A 24,286-nucleotide genomic window follows, 5' to 3' on the forward strand; every position below is an offset into this window, starting at 1 on the left:
TTTCCTGGTTGCAGATTTGCAAGTGTATTTAACAGGGTCTTGATGGCAGTAACTTGTCTAAAGAAGAAGCAAGAACATAATCTTACCTTGTTTGTACAAACGATTCCCAACTTTGGATTTATTTCACTGACACTGTCACACTCGCATTGTCGATACTTAGGCACGTAAAATAAATAAGTAGATAAGTACGCTGGACCAGAAGTACGGGCATTAGGTTCCCTGACCATTTAGTTAGTATGAAATAAGTAGAAGAAAATTCGTGTGAAGGTCTGAAGTCCATTTTCTTCATCTTGTAGGTTCTTCGATAAATGGAAATCATTATGGACGCTCTCGGAGACTTTCTTTTTAACGTACTATCTTTAAATTTAGCTTAGTGATGTAATTTTGCCTGGATATTTGTTAAAGCATTTTTTTGCAGAAAAAAATACAACCTACAACGGAATTTAGGAGATTGACAGTTGGTAAAATTGCCATAGACAAAATTTCAGATCGCCAAATGTAGAAGTTGTAGAACATTCAGTCTAGAATAGCTTATGGTTTGGATCAATCAATAGATTGATTATTTAGTTTTTCACACTGTAAAAATACGTTTTATCATTCAAATCATTCTTCATAAAAATAAAAACTTAGATGATAATATATAAGGGTTTTCATTTCAATTTTGCATTATTCACGTAATTTATTGGAAACTTACTGAGTTCACTAAAATTCATTCATAGGTAAATAAATGAACCCGATCAAATTGCGTAGGTTGTGTTTCGAGTATTGTAGGGGCATTTAGAACGTGTTTTTGAATTTCGTCGCATTGCGTAAGCACGCGGAGGTCCGTTTGTAAAAACGAATGGTGGCGCTACTGTCACTAGGCGACAGAACGGGATAGTCTTATGTATCTTTCAGTAGGAGTAACAGCGAAGGCGCTATTGTTGTTTGTCCTTGTCACAGTCTTGTGCAGTTACGTATGTTTTGTCTCTCACTGACGCACGTGTATAGTACATCTGGCGGAAGATCATAGATATCGGAAAGTAAATAGATAACGATCGTAATAGTGTTGCTACTCACAAAAACAATTATTGAAGAGTTATTGTTAAATTTATTCGTATATCATTAGACATTAGAAATAGATAAAAGGATTAGTTCTAAAAATCCATAAAATAAAATATAATTCATCATAATGTGCGAGGTTAAGTTATTTGTAATGAAAAACAGTTTTTTCACGCATACACTTTCAAGTTTGCCGCTTTTGCTAGTGACGAACGCGGTTTGCCAAGTATAGCTTAAGAAAATACGTCTTTGTAAGTTTTGACAGTTCTCGGAACTTTGAACATGGAGTAGTTGTTTTTGTTTTAAAGTACTTGTAATCGTTAAATAAGACTGTAGATTGGTTTTAATAATGGAATTCTTTATGTGAGACCTTCGAGCAACACGGAAGGGAGGCGGCATTCGCACTACTTCCCCTCTGCCGAGGTACAAGATTAGCACGTCAATCTAATCTAGCGCGGGTAATAAAACTAGTTGCACTTGGATTTTTCACTAGACCGAGTCCAGACGCGCGCGTGAACACTGCTGCACAAAAATGCCTGTTTGCTCGGTTTTTTGTTATAAAAAGAGGTTGGGGACATCAAATTTACAAAAAGAAAGTTTTACATTTCACATGTAATATTTTATTTTACATATCATACGTTAAATTACATTTAAATACAATTATTATATTTTAGTCTCAAGTAATTGTTGGATTTATCGATTTTGCTCGCTCAGTACAAATTGCGGATCGGTCGAGCGACAAATCCGACTTCTCATCTCTCAGAATACAATGACATACTTCAACGAAAATGTGTTAGTGTGCGTGTTGTGACACTAGTCACTCGTCACTCGTCCGTACACAAAAAGAGATCGAGATTTGCAAGATTTGTCTTTGACGTGCGTCATTTTCTATGTATTTGTGTCGTCATTACAGATTGGATTTTGTATGTAAGTGTGTGAGAAGTGCGACTGTGTGCACCTTTCCCCCCGCGAAAAATGGCAGAAAGATTTGTACGGTGAGATATCGCTTGGGCCCCTCCCTTCCGACGTGTCGGAAGCCGGTGTTGCTCGAAGTGTGAGACAAATAAGAATCATAGTGAGGTTTACTGAAGTGCATATTAACAAGCTAGGACCATGTTTTCTAGTCAAATCGTGTTAAAATAAAATATGTCGAAAAACAACTTTGTTTTCGACGAAATTGTGGTATGAGGCAGTGATAAAATGAAATGGATAGTGTTTTGAACGAAAATAAATGTAGATACTATCCCGGAAAAGGTTCATAAATGAGTGCAAACGCGTATTCGAGTGAAAATTGGGTTATTTTATGTGCATTTTGTAGCCGCAAGTAACGAGTGCATTTTGTAAACAAACCAATAATCATGTGTTTTCCTGTAGTAAATCTATATTAAAATAGTGAAATAGTGTAGTGAGTGAAGTTTGTCAAGTGTAAAAGTTGTGGAAATAGTTATATTTATCAAGGAATGTGCATCTAACACGTGAGTACAAAATTTTGTCGAACCTGGTACAAATAGGTTATCTTAGTATATGAAATATTATGCTATCGCTTGTTCACACTATATATGATTAATCTATACATATAATAAAGCTGTAGAGGGTCAAAAGTCTGTACATGGAAGATATTTGGAAAAAAGTTGGCTGGGGGCACTTAGAATTGATAACAGAACACGTTCCAACAGTTTTTAGAATTTTTGTCTGTTTATCTGTTTATCTGTTTATCTGTTTGTCTGTTTATTTGAACGCGCATCACGTGAAAACGGCTGAATGGATTTTGATGCAAACTTTACTAATCTGTCGAGAAAATCTCCGGCCAGGTTATAGGCTATAAAAATACAACCCTTAAAAGGGGGGGTAGCCACAACACTCGCTTGATTTAAGTTTGCCCCTGAATCTTATGGCGCTACTTAGGAAGGAGGGGCAAACTTTTTTCAAATATGTGCTACCACTATTGAGTACCCTGGTAAACTAACAGATGGCGCTGAATTTGATACGGTAGTGACATGAATAGCCACCGAGGAAGGTTTTTGCCAAATTAACTCTAAGTTTAGATGAGGGGGTACGGACATCAACAAATTTAATTGAATAATTATGTCGATTAAGGGCCAGTTGCACCAACCACATTTGACAGACTGATCATCGTCAGCCGGCGCCCCGGCCCTTTACTATGAAACTTTCCATACATAAAAATTTAGCGAACTCTTTAACGATATATACAGTTTGGTGCAACCGACCCTTAATAATATACAACAAAATTAAACGACAGTAAATTAATTACCCCTAATTGCACAGTGCCATCTTTTTCACGACTACCCGAAAAAAAGAGAGAGAACGTGTATTGTGTTTTCAGCGTTCGTGTTTGAATGTAGGTATATATTTATTTATCTGAGTTTCTTTATTACACCTTAACTTCTGAATGCCTTAACCTTAGCCCGACGTACGTGACACGCTGTACGCTTACCAAAGCCGTAGCCATAGTCAAACCTTCGGACCAGTGCCGGATTAACCAATAAGCAAAACAAGCACGTGCTTGGGCACCACGTTGAGGGGGGGCACCAAAATGCCAGGTTGAAAAAGTAGAACAAATTTTAAAATTAGGGACAGACACATCGTTTTTACCACACGATTTTTTTTAGCTGTCCAAAAGCTAATTTGCAAAAATAATGGCGCGTAATTCTTTGGGAAACAATCGGTAGCAGAAGAGTCGTGATTACATGCATAGATTCGATTTCAACCCACTCTTTTGCGGTTCGGCGTTAGGTCTTATGCGAGGCCTTCTGCCTTACGGCAAAGTTGATCTTCTGCCTTAATTACACTTGGGCGTGGATCCAAATCCAAGCTTTCCTCTTTCGCAGCTGGGCCTACTGCCTTGCTCACACTTCGCCAATTCAATTCACTTGGTCAATTCCAAGCTCTGCTTTCTTGCATCTTTTATGCATGAAAACAACCTCGCTGAGACCCTTAAATATCGAGCCCTATGCGAAGCTAGGCTGATAGAAAACTGTCCCATCCCTTCTTTGTATGAAATCCTGGTTCGCGCCTGTTTGGGACTAAAAGTAAAATTGCGTTTTTTATATCGAAAAATTTTCGCGCTCGCTTCGCTCGCGTTTATAATAACTTTCTAAGATATGATAAAGGTGACATTTGGGTGGCGACTGCAGCAGCATTACTCTGTTGCAACGTTACTGCTGCAGTACTGTCAATTTTGTATGAAGTTTGTATGAAATCCTGGATTCGCGCCTGTTTGGGACTAAAAGTAAAATTGCGTTTTATATATCGAAAAATTTTCGCGCTCGCTTCGCTCGCATTTATAATAACTTTCTAAGATATAATAAAGGTGACATTTGGGTGGCGACTGCAGCAGCATTACTCTGTTGCAACGTTACTGCTGCAGTACTGTCAATTTTCGTCATAAAATGATGTGACTTATTTCCATACTAAAAGTAAAAATGTACAACTGTCTATCATATTGCGTTTTTATATCGAAAAATTTTCGCGCTCGCTTCGCTCGCGTTTTCAATTACTTTCTAAGATATAATAAAGGTGACATTTGGGTGGCGACTGCAGCAGCATTACTCTGTTACAACATTACTGCTGCAGCACTGTCAATTTTCGTGATAAAATGATGTGACTGATTTCCATACTAAAAGTATAAATGTACAACTGTCTATCAAATTGCGTTATTATTACGAAAAAATTTCCCGCTCGCTTCGCTCGCATTTTCAATTACATTCTCACCTGAGATATGATAAAGGTGACATTCGGGTGGCGAATGCAGCAGCATTAGGTACTCTGTTGCAACATTACTGCTGCGGCACTGTAAATTTTCGTGATAAAATGATGTGACTGATTACCACTCTCAGCTGTAATGTTGCAACGAACTTCACTCAATATACCAAAAAAAAAAAAGTAATCTTAATGACCCTAATAGGGAGAGGAGGCACCATGGTCTAGAAATGCTTAGGGCACCAAAATATCTTAATCCGGCACTGCTTCGGACTTAACCCGACGTATAGTCCGTAGGTTTCAAACAGAGCCCGACGGCTAATCCTATTGTCTATTGTTAAGTAAAACCGCCGTGCCACGTGTACGGTAAGTAGCACGTGCGGTTTTACTTAACAATAGACAATAGGATTAGCCGTCGGGCTCTGTTTGAAACCTACGAACTATACGTGTCGCGCTGTACGCGTTCCAAAGCCGGGCGCCTTCGGCGCGCTCATACTCAAAGCGTTGGGAGTAGCCCGACGTACGTGGCGCGCTGTACGCGTTCCAAAGCCGGGCGCTTACGGCACCCTCGTACTAAAAATGTCGGGCGTAGACCGACGTACGTGATACGCTGTACGCGTTCCAAAGCCGGGCGCCTCCCTCATACTCAAAGCGTCGGGCGTAACCCGACGTACGTGAGACGCTGTACGCTTGCCAAAGTTGGGCGCCGAAGGCACCCTCATACTCAAAAATGTCGGGCTAAGACCGACGCACGTGGCGCGCTGAATGCGTTCCAAAGCCGGGCTCCTTCGGCGCCCTCATACAGTCAGCAGCAGAAGTCGCTATACTCTCCAGGTGCTCAAAGAGCGGTAAACGTTTAAACTGTCAAAAAGTTGTTGACTGTCATGGTAGCAATTACTTGTGAGCGCTCAACATGTCACAAATATCTTAACAGTCGCTATTCATTAATTTCTACACTTACAACAAATCATTGATACCTTAGCTGTCAAAAAACCACTGGTATCTAAGCGGTCAACGTGTCAAATATATCTGAACAATATGGAAAAATAGACGTTTAAAGCATACATGTATGGTCGTATATTGAATGAATAATAGCTATGCTAATTTCAGGTAAAGCGTTTTGACAATCATCGAAAGCAGTACAGTCTTGTCATCACATACATCTATCTCACGTTTTGCCCTTCAACCATTGACAGGGGCCTGTCAGTCAACTTACTGCAAACTATTTCTTTTATTGAATAGAATCATCAAAACGAATGAGTGACACATAGCGAAAGCTAACTGAAGCCGAATTTAGAGCCAATTGTCAAGGCACGTTGTGGTCTTGTTACTAAGGCGTTTGCTTTTCAAAGCAGAGACCGCGGGTTCAAATCTCAGTCGGACGCACCTAGAGATTACAGCTTTTTTTTTTTGGTTTCATTTCTATTATTAATTTGTAGTTTTTTATTAATCTATATATATAAATGCAAGTGTCCTGACTGACTGACTGACTGATTCATCAACGCAGAGCCGAAACTACAAAAGCCAGAAAGTTGAAATTTGCACACCAGATTGCATTTATAAAGTGTACAAGAGATAAGAAGCGATTTTGAGAAATTCAACCCCTAAGGAGGTTAAAAAGGGGATGAAAGTTAGTATGGGGTTAAAGTTTTCTTTTAAGCTAGGAATTTGAAACTTCGTAAAAAGATATATTATTAAAATGCAAAAAAAATAATTTCAGCGTTTTTGAATATTCATCCCCTGAGGTGGTGAAAAAGGGGTTGAAAGTTTGTATGGATATCAAAAAATTTTCCGAGTGGTGGACTTGAATCTTTGTATTTAGGGATATTATTAGAAGACAGGAAAAGTAATTTCAGCGTTTTGTAAAATTCATCCCCTAACAGGGTTAAAAAGGGATTGAAAATTTTAATCCATTACAAATGCTTTGAAACTTCTTAGAAAGGCATAATAGCCGATAAGAAAAAAAAGTGATTGCAACGTTTTTGGAAATTCAACCCCTAAGGGGGTTAGAAAGGGGATGAAAGTTCGTCCTCGGGTGCAAATTTTATTTTAAGCTAGGAACTTCAAACTTTGTAAAAACGTATCAAATTCAAAAATAAGAAAACTAATTTCAGCGTTTTAGAAAATTCATCCCCCAAGGTGGTGAAAAAGGGGTTGAAAGTTTGTATGGATATCAAAAATTTTTTCGAGCGCAGGACTTGAATCTTTGTATTTGGGGATATTATTAGAAGACAATAAAAGTAATTTCAGCGTTTTGTAAAATTCATCCCCTAACAGGGTTAAAAAGGGGATGAAAGTTTGTATGGGGTTAAAGTATTCTTTTGAGCTAGGAATTTGAAACTTCGTTAAAAGATATATTATTAAAATACAAGAAAAGTAATTTCAGCGTTTTAGAAAATTCATCCCTCAAGGTGGGGAAAAGGGGTTGAAAGTTTGTATGGATATCAAAAATTTTTCGATCGCGGGACTTGAATCTTTGTATTTGAGGATATTATTAGAAGACAATAAAAGTTTCAGCGTTTTGTAAATTTCATCCCCTAACAGGGTTAAAAAGGGGATGAAAGTTTGTATGGGGTTAAAGTTTTCTTTTGAGCAAGGAATTGGAAACTTCATTAAAAGATATATTATTAAAATACAAGAAAACTCATTTCAGCGTTTTTGAAAATTCATCCCCTAAGGTGGTGAAAAAGGGGTTGAAAGTTTGTATGGATATCAAACATTTTTTCGAGTGTGGGACTTGAATCTTTGTATTTAGGGATATTATTAGAAGACAGGAAAAGTAATTCAGCGTTTTGTAAATTTCATCCCCTAACATAGTTAAAAAGGGGTTGAAAGTTTGGATACATTACAAATGGTTTTGAAACTTCTTAGAAAGGCGTAATAGTCGATTACAAAAAAAAGTAATTGCAACGTTTTTGGAATTTCAACCTCTAAGGGGGCTAAAAAGGGGATGAAAGTTCGTCTGCGGGTGCAAATTTTATTTTAAGCAAGGAACTTGAAACTTTGTAAAAACGTTTTAAATTAAGATGCAAGAAAACTAATATCAGCGTTTTTGAAAATTCATCCCCTATGGTGGTGAAAACGGGGTTGAAAGTTTGTATGGATATCATACATTTTTTCGAGCGCGGAATTTGAATCTCTGTATTTGGGGATATTATTAGATGTCAATAAAAGTGATTTCAGCGATTTGTAAAATTCATCCCCTAGCAGGGTTAAAGTGGGGTTCAAAGTTTGAATCCATTACAAATGCTTTGAAACTTCTTAGAAAGACATATTAGCCGATTACAAAAAAGTAATTGCAACGTTTTTGGAAATTCAAGTCCTAAGGGGATTAAAAAGGCGATGAAAGTTCGTCTTGGGGTTTAATTTTATTTTAAGCTAGGAACTTGAACTTTGTGCAAAAAAAAAAGGAATTAAATTAAAAAAATATGAAAACTAATTCAAGCATTTTTTAAAATTATCCCCCAAGGTGGTGAGAAAGGGGTTGAAAGTTTGTATGGAGATCAGATATTTTGTGAGTGCCGAACTTGAATCTTTGTATAAGGGCATAGGTACCTATTATGAGAATACAAAAAAAGTAATTTCAGCAACCAACATCAAAATCCACTTGACTTGAAACTTCATACAACTTGCATATGAAAATTATAGGTACTAAAGATGTAAAATGTTGAAGATAAGATTCCACGCGGACGAAGTCGCGGGCAACAGCTAGTATATAATATTTCTAACGTTCCAAAGTTCTAATGAATTGCTCTTTTGATTTTTATATCTACATTATTCTCGATTAATAGCGTTTATCAAAGAATTTCGTGAAGTTTGGTTGTATATATGTGTAGACATTTGCGTACCGTTTTAGCTTTCTATCTTATAATGGAAAAAACTTATTCATTATATTTGTAAGACAAGACATTTAAAAAAATAAAATAATTTCAAAGGGTGATTGCTAAATTTGTCTAGCTAGTTAACACTCAGATAGCTTAGTGGTCTCGACTGTGGGCTGTAGTACGAGAATTAGATGTTAGTGGTCGTGGGTTCGAATCCCGCATGGTGAAAGCGTGTTAATTTTTCATTTTTTTTGTGAATTGGTTTTAATAAATTAGACACTTTTGCAATTTTATTTGGACCATTTTATGGCTTTATTTATTTAAATTATTTTTATTTGGTGGTCTTATCTTTCTTACTATCTTTTCTAAGTTGTTTTGGATATTATGTAGCTTAGTAATAAAAACTGAAGATGGAGTTATGAATGAACGATTTACGGTCAGTAGATTAAGAACACCTATTTAGTTCCTAAGAAATATAGATGTCTGATATTATTATGTTTCGGGTTTTATGCTAAGTATGATCAAATTAGTGAGTTAACGTGCGTTTGAATACAGAGTATAGTGAAATTTCGGGATAATTGGCTACTTTAGTCACATCGCTCGCTGGCAACTGGGTATTCGTGACAAGACGACTGTGCTTCCAATTTGTAGAAGATAAGAAGAGGAAGTCTTTAGCTGCTAGAGAGATCGCGAGTAACAACAATCACTGCTACTTTTTACAGCCTTTCTAAGAACTGCCGACAGGAATTTCAAGACGCAAGAGGAATTTCAACATACAATATTCCGGATAGAAGAAAGAAGAGGAAGTTATGAACTTATGAACGATCAGTACACAATTTATGTAATTTTAAGACTTAATCATCATCATATCAGTTTTTTTTTGACGCTTTCTGTGGAGCATAGGCCTCTCTTTAAGTATGACAATTTCAAAACGGTTTTTATTATATTCTAATATTTTTAATATGAGGTACATAGTTAAGATCAAATAAAATTAAGCCAATGTTTCGTAAAGGGAAATTATTGTTGTATATTTTTAAGATATTTTTATTTGGTGTAATGTTTAGTTTGTTGTTTTACAGCATATACGGTAGGTTGCTAATACTACATCAGGCGACGGGATCGGTCGGCGCATACGTGGCAGCGTACTATCAACGCCAAGCTGGGGGTAGTTGGACTGACTTAAAGGGGATCTCGGGAGCGATTCTGGCGATATTTGGTCAAAATAAATAGCAAACAAAATTCCTGAAGTTAATGTTGCCAGATTTTGTTTAAAAATCAATTCAGGCTCAAAATAATTAAAGGGTAGGCTCAGGATAAGTGCCAAAAGATGTTTTTATTATCATATAGGGATAAAATTAAAAGGTTAATATTGAATCAAAACGGGATAGGGGTTGTTTTTTTTTAGTTTAAATGTAATAACATGTAGACTTAAAATTATTTTTATTTTATTTGGATTACTTATCAGAGCATTGGCTGTCTGTATGAATCGTGTGATAGCGTAGTTGGGGAGGAATAAAAGATTGTGTGCATTGAGAAATTAAAGTTATGAGGCCTTACACAAGAGATGTATGATGATTGTTAAAATGCTTAGTGGACGAATGTACTGGCTTTGGGAAACTGGATTGATGCAGATAGACAAAGGCTAAAGGGTAATCCAGACTAGATTTGTCGGATTTTGCTGGGAAACAAAAGGGGGGCGGGGAATACGCAAATAGCCAGAAATTTTTTATCAGTAGGTTAGAATCCATTGGATTAAGGCCCGTTCCAAATGGGTATTATTTTGTGGCTATATACTCTACAAGGTAATAAACCCCTTACGAATTCTACACACCTTGTCTTGGATGAGATATATTCGACATTAGACATATTATCATGGGCCGTGAGCGTCTAGAAGGACGAGGCCCTACTCAAGATTTAATTAAATATATATATATTTTTTTGTTTTCATTATTATACGTAATTATCATTTTTCTACTACTTAATCAAATGGTTCTTAGGTTTAGGTTAAAATAATTTTGATGTACCATATTGAGGTACATAATTGTGTCAATTTTAAGTTTGTTTAATGAAAAAAAAAACACACCCAAACAAGCTTAAAGGTCGGTATATTTTATTCAAGTATAAGACACGCACCAAGAAAACGTGGCTGAGGGTGATAGGGCAATGATATTTGGTTTGAATTCTGGCAATGGAGCTTGAAAGCTTCGTACTTATAGAAATTAAAGGTCTCTTCGTTTCGCTTGGGAGGTTTTTGCTGCCTCATCTTATGCTCTTCTACGGAAGTGTGCGGCGCAAAGGGTAGAGACAAGAGTAATACTCGGTGCACCGGGGTAAGCTGGCAAGGACGAGTTAACTATTAGCTTATCAGATTCACAACCTGATATTCTTGGTGAAGCGAGGTGGCTGGGGAAAAAGCGGTCATGGTTCATTGACAGAGTTCTAATCGCCTAATTTCAAAGCTGAGTCGCTTACAGTCATTTAGTATTGGAAAACACACCACACATTTAAAAAGGGAGGGAAATTATCCGACTTATCTAGGGGAAATTGAAGTTTTTTATAAATTCCTGAAGTAATTCATAAAACACTTAAATTGGGGGCGGATGTGACTGGCCATATGCCTATTACATAGTATTAAGCTCATTTATCAATATAAAACTTACATTTTAACGCTGAAGGAAAGCTTCCGGGAGTTTTCTTGCCGGTCGTGTGTTTACGTTCACGATTTTGATTGAATTTCTAAACAAAGGTAACTAAAAGCACTTGATTTCATAGTCTAGTCCTTATCACATGTATCCACAGTTAAATTAATTGCTAATTGACTTAGTGAAAACAAAAATAACGACAAGGATTTGTTTACGAAAACATTTGACAGTAAGAGAGGTCGTTGACATTGACGGGTGTTGGCGTGGTGACGTCTAGGTGTCGTTTTAAACCGCAAAATTCAAAAAGCGTGAGGTAGATAACAAGTTACAATAATTAAATAATTAACTTCTATTATATGTTTAATACATTATTATAATAATAAACATGAAAATATTTCGGTACGGACGCATTATTTGGAATCATAAAGGGAAAAATGTTAGCTCAAACATACTTTTGGTTGTTTATTATTGAGAATGTGTGCGTAGGTATCGTTGAAAAATTACTTCATCAGCATTAATCGGTCATGAGCGTTAATATGTAGGACATAAGGGTTAAGTAAATAAAATAGGAATTAAAATCTTTCTCGTATGGGTTCAGTCGCCATTTTTATGATCTTATTGTTCGGGAATGGTTCCGTTGGGTTTGGCAGATTATGAGCTTTAATGACTAGGGCATATAGCTTAGTAAACAAACAAGGATTTAAGATCTTTACTTCTAAGAGGATCATGTCGCTATTTTTATGACTGCGTTATTAGCCTCAATCTTGCTAGCATTAAACGATTATGTGTATTAATATGCAGGGAATAAGCATTTTCAGATAGTAAACAAACAGGGATATATGACATTTTTACTTGAAACTTAGAAACGTTTGTCGCCATTTGGATATTATATAAGGCTGAGCGGGCGTTGCTAGAGGACTTTATTCATTCTCCGATCTTGGGCTAACAGTGTCTCTGGCTTTGGGGGTACTTAATACGGTTTTCTATACTGTGTTTCTGGGTTCAGCTTTGGGGGTAAAAGACCGTTACAAAGCATGGATTCAGAATGGCAGTTGTTTGAGGGAATTTCATATTTTGCGTGGGGTTCTTTTTGTAAAAGTAAACTTAGATATTCTCATACCTTTTTGCTATTTTTAAAGCCAGATCATTGCTTGGACTGACAGTTTGTCCGACTAATCGCTCTCCACCTTGCGGTGTTAAAGGGGAACGGTTAGGAGTCGTTTTGTTACCAAGATAAGGGTTAACTTGGCACTATCTTTTTAACAACATAGATAGTGAAAATATCTCTCCCTTCCTGGCCTCCAATGCCCAACTGCTAGACTAGAATGAGGGCGTCACGTGCGCGCCATTGAGGGTAACCTCTGCTCATTTGAAACCTACAGTATTTGGAGACCTTGTATATTAAATATATTTATTTATACCATTCATAGACACTATAGGGACCTGTGTTATCCATGTTGCCACCCTGCCTTTGTGCAAATCGCCATGGAGGGACACAATCACACCGGCCTGTAGGTTGCCTTCTCGGTTTCGCCTGCCGAATGATTACAGATTATCGTAGGATCACACACTCGTGTATATTACAAAGCATTAGGTCAATGGTAAGTGCGATCTGTGCTTTGAATATACTAGATTAGGGCCCATGTGTAGGTATAGGGTAGAATCATACACTAAATATAGGGTTTCTTTTAGGTTGGTATATATTTCTCTTTTAAGGACTTGAAATATGGTATCATTATTTTAAATCATGCGGTATAAGGTGGTTAATAATCTAAATCTCCTACTTATTTGGGTAAAAGGTATTATTTTAATTTTATCTATCACAATTCTGGTCTTCTGGAGTAGAAATGAAGTACTGGGTATTGTAATCAAGGTTCTAAGGTATATACAAATCAAATTCTTTAATATCAAGCAGGGTTTAGGAACACAGACTTTTCTGAGATAGAAAATCGAAGAATGGTTTGTTTTAGGGAACCTCTGGCAGGCAGAAGTAATCTAGAGGGTATTTCGAGCTAAATATACTTACTCATCTTGATATTCTTAGTCTTATAAGCTTAATTTTTAGCAAATAAACTTAGTACTTCGTTTATACCTCTAAAAATCAGATTACTGCTTATACTCTTAGCTCTGGGAAATTGGATTATTAAAGGATTCGTATCCTTAGCTTTTGAATGTAAAAAAGATTAACTTTGATGACTGATGGATACTTTGACACTTCTTTCCATCATCATTTAGGTGCGCTTAGGTTGCGGAAGTGTTGGTCATAGCCCTTCCGGCTAAAATGGTAGGCTAGGTGATTCGATTGATTTTGTAATCGGACTAAGAGCTTTCCGACCTGCATCGGCCGTTTGGAAGCAGCACGTGTGATTAATCACACATCGTTTAGAAGATGATAGTTAATTTTAATTAACCTTGAAATGCTAGGGTGTAAATGAGCTTAACTCAAGAGTGCTGCTCCGACGTTATCCCGAAAGCTTAATAGGCGTAGCAGGATTTTATCAACAAATATTTTTTTATATTTATTTTATCATATATGCGGCATACTTCAATATCATTCTAGTTTTGGTTCTTCTAATGACACTTACATTACGCTATAAAACTCGTAGAATTGTCTATTTTCATAATAAAATAAAATGGTTACAATTATTCCTTAGTTACGTAATAAATTATTTTAGTATTTTAGATATTCTTTCAATAAAATCTAGATAGGTCATTATAACGATTAAAACCAGTCTCCCAAAATTAGCATCACTCATTAAAGGATCTAGGTTTCCGCGGTCCACTTCGAGGGGTCCTAACTGTTAGCTAGACGATCACGAGGCCAAATTTTAGGGGTAGTTATTAAGGGGATTTATTTAGTTATTAAGGGGGTATATTTATTCGGGGAGGGTACAAAGTCAAACGCCAAATGATACCATGGAATAAATAAATAGATAAAATAAATAAATATTATAGGGACACGCTTACACAAATTGACTATTAAGTCTCACGTAAGCTCAATAAGGCAATATACTACAAAATACTTAAATAAATAGAAAACAACTATAACTCAGGAACGAATATCTGTGCTCGTCACACAAATAAGTGCCCTTACCGGGATACGAATCCGGGACCATCGGCTTCATAGGCAGGTGAGGGTCACTACCCACTAGACCCGACCGGTCGTCGGTATGTCTGAATACAGTATGGCATGTCAAGCTCACTAATGTTATTGTTTTTTAGATCCCCAGCCGCTGGTGCCGATCAGGGAAGAAAGGTGGAGAGTGCAACATCGCCTGTGAATGTAAGCATAGATTTTATTAGAAGAAATGCTGTCTAGCACAATATATATCTATGTTTCAATTACGTTCCAGTGTAAATTTCATTTGTTTATAATAGATATAAAAACTTTTTACAAAAAAAAGAAAACCGACTTCAAAAAGGATGAAATAAAATATTATCCTTTTTAAGTCTATGCGTTACCAACTGATATGTTTGAAGTCGGTGCCAAGCCAACTTGAAGCATACCATGATTTTGGTGCGATTCTATAATGATTTACGTTGGATTGCCTTACACGACGACAATGAACGTACTTTCTGTAGGTACTGTCGTCGTTAAAAATATGTTTACACTTTTCGTCTTATATTACAAAGGAGTACGGTGCAAAAGTGTAAACATATCTTTGACGTCGACTGTACCTAAAAACACACGATCAAACCTTCTTGGTACAGTCCGTACCATATTTGTCGGCACGCAAGCGTGGGATTGGGACTGAGTTATTTCCCGTCCCTTATTCAGATGACTACATTTCAAAATATAAAACAAATCAAGGAATTTACGTTCTTGCCAAATTTCACCTAAAGCGGTTCAGTTGTTTAGCCATGAAAAGGCGACAAAGAGGCAGACAGAATTACTTACACATTTATAATACTCATTAGTACAGTTCTAATGGGGTTTAAAGCTGATTATTTTTGACGGGTATTGTTACTACTTGGCTTGGCACCGACTTCAAACATATCAGTTGGTAACGCATAGACTTAAAAAGGATAATATTTTATTTCATCCTTTTTGAAGTCGGTTTTCTTTTTTTTGTAAAAAGTTTTTATTTTTCCATTTTTAGTTTTTAACGCATTGTTAAGTGCGCGACGCATGAATGAAAAACAACATCATGATTAATACTAAATTCGTGTACCTACTTTAATAAATATGTACTTAATCAGGAATTTTTTCGAGTCCGTCTGGGAAATTATAATTCCTGTCACTACATTAAATCCATCCTCCGCCCCGCCGCTGACCCAATCCCTCAACTCCCCGATCACTCTACCTCACAGGGCATCAACCCCTGATCCATGAACCCCTCGACCCTGAACCAGCAGCCCTTCAACCGCCATTCCCTTAACTTCGCTTCGCCTTAACTCCTAACCCTAACCCCCAATCAGTAGCCTTACCAGCTTACCAAGAGTTTGACATTGATTTACTCGCTAGCGTGTGTGTAACTTACTTTCTTTGCATCTCGCTCGTACTGGCATATTAGTGCGAGCGAGATGCATAAATAGTAAGTTACGAAGACGTTAGCGTCGCTAACTTAGCGAATATGTCAATGTCAAACTCGTGGTAAGGCTACACTTGGCTACACTTGCACTACACCAAATTGGCGGTTTTCGGAAGCAAATGCTCGAGTTACTTTAGAAAACACCGAAATCACTTTACACGTGCCTTTAAAAACTGAGGAGTTCCCTCAATTCCTCATGGATTCCATCATCAGACCAGAACCAAAAATAATACGGGAACACCTTGGAGGTAACTCCTTCCAAACAAAAAAAGAATTACTCAAATCGGATCACAGGTGCCGGAGTAATTGCTGAACATAGTACATTTAAAAAATCATCATCATTATCATCAAAACAATCATCATCATCAGGTCTACTTCATCAAAGTGGTGGTTTTCGGGAGAAAATGCTCGAGTTGCTTAAGAAAACACCCAAATCACCATGCATGTGCCTTTAAAAATTGAGGAGTTCCCTCAATTCCTCATGGATTCCATCATCAGACCAGAACCAAAAATAATACGGAAACACCGTGGAGGTAACTCCTTCCAAACAAAAAAAGAATTACTCAAATCGGATCACAGGTGCCGGAGTAATTGCTGAACATAGTACATTTAAAAAATCATCATCATTATCATCAAAACAATCATCATCATCAGCTCTACTTCATCAAAGTGGTGGTTTTCGGGAGAAAATGCTCGAGTTGCTTAAGAAAACACCCAAATCACCATGCATGTGCCTTTAAAAATTGAGGAGTTCCCTCAATTCCTCATGGATCCCATCATCAGAACAGAACCAAATTAAAATGGGACCAACTCGGAGGTAGCTCCTTTTAAACAAAAAAAGAATTACTCAAATCGGACTACGGATGTCGGAGTAATCGGTGAACGTACATAGAAAAAAAAAATAGCCACAACCGAATACAGAACCTCCTCCTTCTATGAAATGGAAGTCGGTTAATAAATTGGAAAAGATATACACTTTTTAACAGAAAAAGCTTACCTACCTATCGTCGGGTGACAAGCAAAAGTCACTAACACCATTGAAATTATTGGACAATAAACCGTGTTACAAGTGTAATAAAGTACATTGTTACTTTAATTTTTTGATAGTACTTAGTTAATTTTGGTTGCCACCCGACGCTATCAAAATCCAATGTTTTTTACATTCTTTTAACTATACATATCAAACCTTTGTAAACTAACAGTTTGTTTAATAGTCTTCCAATTAAAAACTTCACGAAGCGACCCGTAAACATTATCAGACGTAAAAAAGTTGCAGTTAACAACCGGCGACAAACACACACACAAACAAACAATCCGTCTCCGGCGGTTTACGATCCGGTTTACGTCCGGTGCACGGGACGAGTCGTAAAATTACGACGGGTTTAAAATGCGAGATTTTGAGTGAAGTATTTTAAATACCCGCTTGCAAGTATTTTTTATATTGTGAGTATTTTTCGGTTGTTTTGATAGTGGGTTTAAAGCTTAGTTTCGAAATTAAATTTAGTGAGACATTTATATTAAAATATTTACACTCACTTGTATTTTTACCCCCTTATTCATTAACGCACTACAAACCTCAATCACCTAATCATTGTTTGCCCTTTTCTGTCATTTTGACTTATGTAAGAAATGGAAAAAACATAATTTTACAAAATCAGTCCCGTAAAGTTTTATGAATAATGGAAACATTCCATTTCTGACCGCAGCTGCACTACTAGTATGAAGGCGTCGGTATTATTGTCAATTTCCATAGTAAAATGAACAGTAGTGCAGCTGTCGTTGGAAATGGACTGTCACCTCCTTAAGGGGGTTAGAATGTAACAGCAGACAGACCAACTGCCGTATTCGAACTTCAAGATATTCACAAGAGACGACATGTACTAGAGATCCATTCTAGATACGTTATAGTTTAGATATCAACTAGTTCTCTTTTGCAGCGCAATTCGGGCAACCGATGTCACTTTTACGTTAGATAGCGTAAGATAGCGTAAGATATCTATTAGATGTGAATTGGATCTCTAAGTCATATCCTGAGGAAATCGTTCAAGAGTATCTCCAGAATCGCGCAGATGTCAAATTTGACAGGTTAGATCTTATGCATATCGTTATCGTATCTTGGTCATGTCTAAAAGATGTTTATCTAATAGATGTCTATTTCAAAATCCGAATCGGGCCCCAAGAACCTACTAAGTACGTCACCTAAAAATACGCATGATATATTTTACCTGTTACTTTTAAATCCGAGATTTCTCCAAACCTAGTTCCTGTATAACGATTGTGCATTTTTAGTATCTGAACACTCGAGTACTCAATCTGTACTTGGACTTCAAGCATTTCGGATTATGCGATCAGGAGTCAGCCAGTCTGCTTGATTAAAAGGACACTACAACGAGGTTAATCTGATTGTCAAAGAATGTTTCGTTTATCATATTACAAAGAATGTGTATTGTAATTGTAACCGTAAAAAAAAAATACAAAGAATGTGGTCTGAAAATGTTTCTGTATACGGTTTGCAACCGTTAAAAAATATATTTAAAAATTCGTGGTTTTGAAAGTATATTTATTAAAATTAGTTTGACGTTGATATATTTCTACACTTATAAATATTGTCTTAAAAAGTTACGAATCCATTACTGCCAAATTTATACGTATTTTTATAAGTTAGAATATTTCAACAGTACCTAACGACGCTTTCGCAGACAAGTATGTCGCATTACTTAGAAAAACATCTTATTTTCTTTACAGACACAATTTCTAACACTAATATTTTATGAGCTACATCTATTTCTATAGAAGTGTGTCTAAGTTTTCATGCCAAGTTCTACGTCAAATATGTAGCTTACAGGGCTTACAGGGCTTGTATTCATTCTTACTGCCAAGTATCTGCCAAGTTATTAAGACCAGAGTCTATGTTTTTTATTAGTTCGAATTGTCTAATGTATTTATCATTTATCACGTGATAAAAATTTAACACCTCGCCTGTAGGGCTAAGATGGTCGTCTCTTTATCATTTGTCACCATATGCCTGTCACGTTCTTACAAATATGTAAATGCGAAAGTGACGCATGGCATAACATGTGATAAAATGCGACTGTGATACTGCTTGGTACTCGTATTCATAAATGCGATTTAACGTCTCCATCTCTTTGATTCTCATTACTTTCTAGATTGACGTACCAGGGCGCCAGAAAACGTCGGTATTAAATTGTATTCTTAAATTAAATGCGACCGCGGCTCGTAAAATGTCGGTTTAAGTTAGCCGGGTCTGAGTTAGTTTCTCGCCTTCTAGTGTTATTTAAGTGGTCGAGTCGGGACTCATCTTACTTTACGATGGTTTGGCGATCGTTCATTTTATTCCCTAATAGTTTGTAAATGAACTGTGCAGACAGTTCAATTGGTAATATCTTGCGCTTTTTGATGATATAATACTGTATAGAACTCGAGTGTTGTGAGTCTTAATTATATAGAATACTAGCTTTTGCTCGCGACTTCGTCTGCGTGGAATTAGTGACAGCAGCTAAAGTACAGCGCCTGCATAATGCTAATAGCAATTATTCAATTCGCGCATTGCTTACTTCAATTATTAGGCAATTCATTAACTCTTTCAATTCCAACCCCCTTTGCACTCTCTTCAGGGATGATTTCCGACATAAAAACCATCCTATATCCTTCCCCGGGACTCAAACTGTCCCTAAACCAAATATCAACTAAATGGGTTCAGCGGCTTAAGCGTGAAGAGGTAACAGACATACAGACAGACACACTTTCGCCTTTATAATATTAGTATGGATGTTTAAATGTTTTCGAGAATGTGGTTAAAATTAAATCGCTTCAAAATTTTGATTAATGAGTTATTTTATAATAACTTTAACCGATGAACTATAATCTCTCAAATGCTGCAAATATTTTGCTTCTTTCTAATTTACGCCCCTTTGTAATTTATTTTTTAACTTATCTTGATAAAATAATATATAAGCAAGATAGAAACTTTTATTGTTTATATTTTAAATTGTTTACAGCGCTGCTAGACGACGATATTGCGGACGACACGGCGTGCGCTGTCGACATCTTCCACAAAGAAGGCTTCAAATACTGGCACCAGTGGACCGTGCGGTGTAAGAACGACGATACCATCACAAAGGAAATATACAAGTAAGTGAGGTGTATACGCGTGTATCGCCATAAAACTGTTTTTTCCCCTAGCACTACGGGAAAACTTAAGACTTATCACGCTGGCGATTTGCGGGAGAGTTATTGTAACGAATTTACTGCGTATACTAAGGAAACTTTGTAAAAATATAAGCTTTGGTTGAAATATCGTTACGTGATCGCGGCAAGATCGTTGTTATGCGCTCGTCGCGAGATCGACGCGCATCGTGGCAAAAAAAAATCTTTCGAAAATCGCCAGTGTGCTTAGGCCTTAAGCAAAATTATATTCGGTGTCTTCGAGTGTATTGTATGTTTTTGTCATGTTCTCTTCAGTAGTTCGGAATACTTTATTTGAATTAAAGAATTGACAAAAAATGCTATTCCATACACTGACATAAAATTTGCTGAAATGTGTGAGACAGCCGATTTCTTTTGCGTTTTCGGAGTTGGCCCAATAGTGAAAGTTGTTCAGTATGATCTACCTATTCACCCCTCAGAGTATAGTCAGACAACAAAATTACTCTGTGTATCGTAATGATAACGATAGGCCGAATACCGAATAGTTGCCGCGAATATTCGTGGCAACTCTAGTATCGTTGTCTTAGTACCTACCCACAACATGAGCCTTCTTAATCTTATTGTGGGACTAAGATAATTAGTGTAAGGATGTGTTATATTTATTTATTTATTCTTACCCCGCCTGATCGAAATGTTATTTTCTAGATGTCCAGACTTGAGTTCGCCGCGGTCGAGCCCCGAGAGAGACCTCTACTCTGAGAGGCTCAGGAAAAGAAGACGGCTGATTAGAAGCAAAACCCCATATATCAGACAAGTGTATGGAATACACGCTTAATGCAATCGTTGTTTTATTTCACAAATTAGAAATGTGCAGTAAAGCGTGAGTCGCACTTATGCACGGAACCCTAGAAACGCGAGTCCGACTCGCACTTGCCCGTTTTTTTTTATATTTCTCTACAGTACGACTTGGGACTCCGGTGCCAGAAAGATATAACGAAAACAAATTAGCTTAACGATAGAACCTTCTTTTAATGAAAGTGGTAAGAACGTAATATGTGTGTCCGACTATATATTCCACATTAAATCACGCAAAGAACAGTATAAGACAAAATGCAATTTATAAGAAACTGCTGTGCAGTCGACTTGTATGAAATTATAAATAAATTTTTTTAGAACAGAAATGTTCCACTTTAAAAAAGCCTTTTTCTAGATAGGTGATGTGAAAAATTGGTATAACATATGGAACGATAAGACATCACATTTGATATAAAAGTATTTCCACATTCGTAAAGCTAGCAGCCTTTTGTGAGGTTTGAAAAATAGGCCTAAAACATTATCTGTATTTTACAGCTATATTAAGAAAGGCTTCTTTCCTAGAAAAACACATTGAGTAAATATAATGTTACCTAATATTCATAAATTACGAATTATTACTTCACCCAGAATATTTACTAAAGTGCTTCACGAGTATTCATTTGATTTTTATTAACTACTTGGAAAATTTGCCTTCCACTTTAATAAAAAAACAGGTCTTTGTTCGTTATGTCTATTACTTTATCAACTTACTCAAAATTTGATAACAATCATTAAAATAGGTCTTTGACTATCATTAGCAATTATGAAAAAAAACCTAATCTAACAATTGCATGTCTGCACTATAAAGTCTAAGTGCTAAATAATATTTTAAGTCTTAAAATGCCACCACGTTTCCCTATAATTATGTTAATTCTGCAAACAAAGAAAAACTATTTTAACATAAACGAATACAGTTGACACAGATTCCGTTAAGTATATAAAGGAGAAAAACACAGTAAGTCTGTCGTTGATCGTCTTCCATGAATAAGGTTTAATATAGGTATGGGTGTCTATATATATATTAGTAGACATCGATAGTTCTGTTTTAAATTTGCAGATGGAGCTTCAAAAATTATTACAAACAATTTGCGCGTCAGGGCTCTCGTTGAATTGTAATTTATATAATTATAATTTATACAATATAATATTGTAAACAAAGATTTAATATTTACAAGCTATAATTATTTTTTTATTATACTCTTGATTAGTCCGTCGATATACGAGTATTGCAACAAAGCTGGACCCCTATTCGACAAGCGACGTTTGACGTATCGTGTTGATCTCCCGTTGATGTGGGAAAAATCATAAGTTCTCGAATACGTACAATGTCAAAATTTGACATTAACAATCCACAGTTAGGGTGAAAAGCAAACCAAACCGAACCACCCTTAGTTTAGAGTTGAGTTTTGGTTGTACTAAATGATATTATCCACCGTTGATGGAATCAACACTCAGTACTTATGCAATAAAATCAACTGTTGATTTGACGTGGATGCGAAGTCTGACAGTTGTACATGTCGAATTTGGCCCCTGAACAGTTGTTTAAAACGCATCGGAACATTTCACAAAATTTGAAACGTAAAACATTTTTTTAATCCATTCCTATCGCTGTCATGTTGTTGGTTATGTTAGGATATTAAATCCATGGATTTAAAAACAACGTATTATGTACGTATTTTTCAATCGATGATCCTGTAGGATATCGGAGGGGTGATGAAAAAGTAAGCTTATAAAAAAGCTCCCTACGTGATATTTTTAAAAATTTAACGTATCAATTGGTTAAGAGCAACACACGGATTGTGGAGGATGCGGGTTCAAGTCCTGCCGGAAGCGTAAATTTTTCCATTTTTTCCTTTAATATAAAATTTATTAAATTTGGAATATCGCTCGCAGACGTATCTGCTTGTTAAAAAATTGATTTAACGTACACGTTTAAAGTTTACTTACATTTTTGTAGAAATTGGAAATGGTTTATTTAATGTTGATAGCGTTTAAATTACTCTTCGAGATGATAATATGTCCTGTCTTACGGTACCTAACATGTTGGCTTTCCAGAGCCCTACAATTCTGTTAACCAAAATATTGAACTTAACCTATAGGTATTTTTTTTCTGACTTCGTATTCGTAGGGCCAAAGGCTTCACGCGTCAGGAAGACGTGCGCCTAGACGTGAGGCAGAAGGTAGAGATGCCGAATTATTTTTTCATTTCTTTGTAAGATTGCCCTACGGTTTTCCTTTGTTATTTGAATTGAAGGTAACTCGCGCCAGCTGACGCCGACTCGAGTTTCCGTCTTAAGAATACTTTATTGACTAGTTATGTGTTTATTTTTCTTTATGTACTTAAACCTTTGTGGTAAATTATTTGAGTAAATCCAATAGATAATAACATTCTAGTTTCTTCTTATCTATAAGAACGAAACACTGTAACTATCCAAATATATTTATATGTTATATATTTGAAGTTTATTGCACAAAATACAACAAACAACAATTAACGTGCTTAATGCCTAATGACGTTATCTGCCATATAATATCTTAAATTTCAAGCCCAAAAACAACAACGGTCAACGTTTTTCCAGTAATTTTCTATTGATTTATTTCATGATGTGAAAGAATTCATTTCAGACACAGTGTTTTGACTGTTCGACGAAAATTCCTATTCCACTCAAGTACCTCCTTATAGAATATCACGGCCCGACTCGAATTTTAAAATACGTCTAATATTACGTCTAGATACGATATGGATTAGACATGCCAGTGCGTCAGTTACCAAACAAAACGTCACTTTTGACACTGACATTTCTATTCCATATAGTATCTAGACGTAATTTTTGACGTGTCTTAAAGTTCGAATCTGGCAGTCAGAAGCAAGCAGGAAAGAGGGTGTTCCTCGCCATCTGACGCTTCAAGTCGAGAATTTATGCTGTTTTTATCAAAACGCGAAATAACAACGCCCGTTGTGATTCATAATTCATTTCCTTGGTGTATTTTTTCCATTTCTGTTGTGGAATAGATATTTGAAATACAGGTTTTGATTTACAAATTTATATGTGAAACGATAATGTTATTTTAGCTTTTTTATATCAATTTCCTTAACTTTATCTAATAAAAAGAAATAATACATAGGATTTAAGAGCTAAAAACAAGTTAATTGAAAAATAATATGACCAAGTATAAACTACCTAAATTAAATTAGCTTAAAAATTAAGATAACTATTTTCAATATTACTCCAATTACGTAGTTATATAATTAATTTACTTGGTTTTTTTTCGTTAATGACTGAAAAATCATCCCAGCTGGAATATAATATTTTATAAAACAAAAAGTCCGATGAGATTAAGTTGAATTATCTTTTGTTTTACACCACAGTAAGCCTATTAGTTATGGATCGCTTTATCCACATTTATCCACGTGATAAAACAACTGTCACTTTTAACTCTGCGGGATAGAAAGAGACAGACCCCGTTTTATCATGCTATCGCGTAGACAAATACGACGATCATA

General features: G+C 36.2%; 1 protein-coding gene across 2 annotated transcripts in view; it reads left to right on the forward strand.

Annotated features, from left to right (window-relative positions):
- Positions 1 to 20,766, forward strand: part of LOC134679218 (lysozyme-like) — a 39,759-nt gene extending 18,993 nt beyond the window's left edge. For both annotated transcript variants that reach the window (XM_063538113.1, XM_063538106.1), the window contains exons 3-5: positions 14,450 to 14,510; positions 19,779 to 19,911; positions 20,632 to 20,766. In XM_063538113.1, the coding sequence (XP_063394183.1) occupies positions 14,450 to 14,510; positions 19,779 to 19,911; positions 20,632 to 20,761 (324 nt within the window). In that variant the 3' untranslated portion in view covers positions 20,762 to 20,766. The remainder of the gene's footprint in view (positions 1 to 14,449; positions 14,511 to 19,778; positions 19,912 to 20,631) is intronic.
- Positions 20,767 to 24,286: the final 3,520 nt, after the last annotated feature.

This window comes from Cydia fagiglandana, chromosome 2 (assembly GCF_963556715.1).
Source record: "Cydia fagiglandana chromosome 2, ilCydFagi1.1, whole genome shotgun sequence".
Taxonomy (NCBI): Eukaryota; Metazoa; Arthropoda; class Insecta; order Lepidoptera; family Tortricidae; genus Cydia; species Cydia fagiglandana.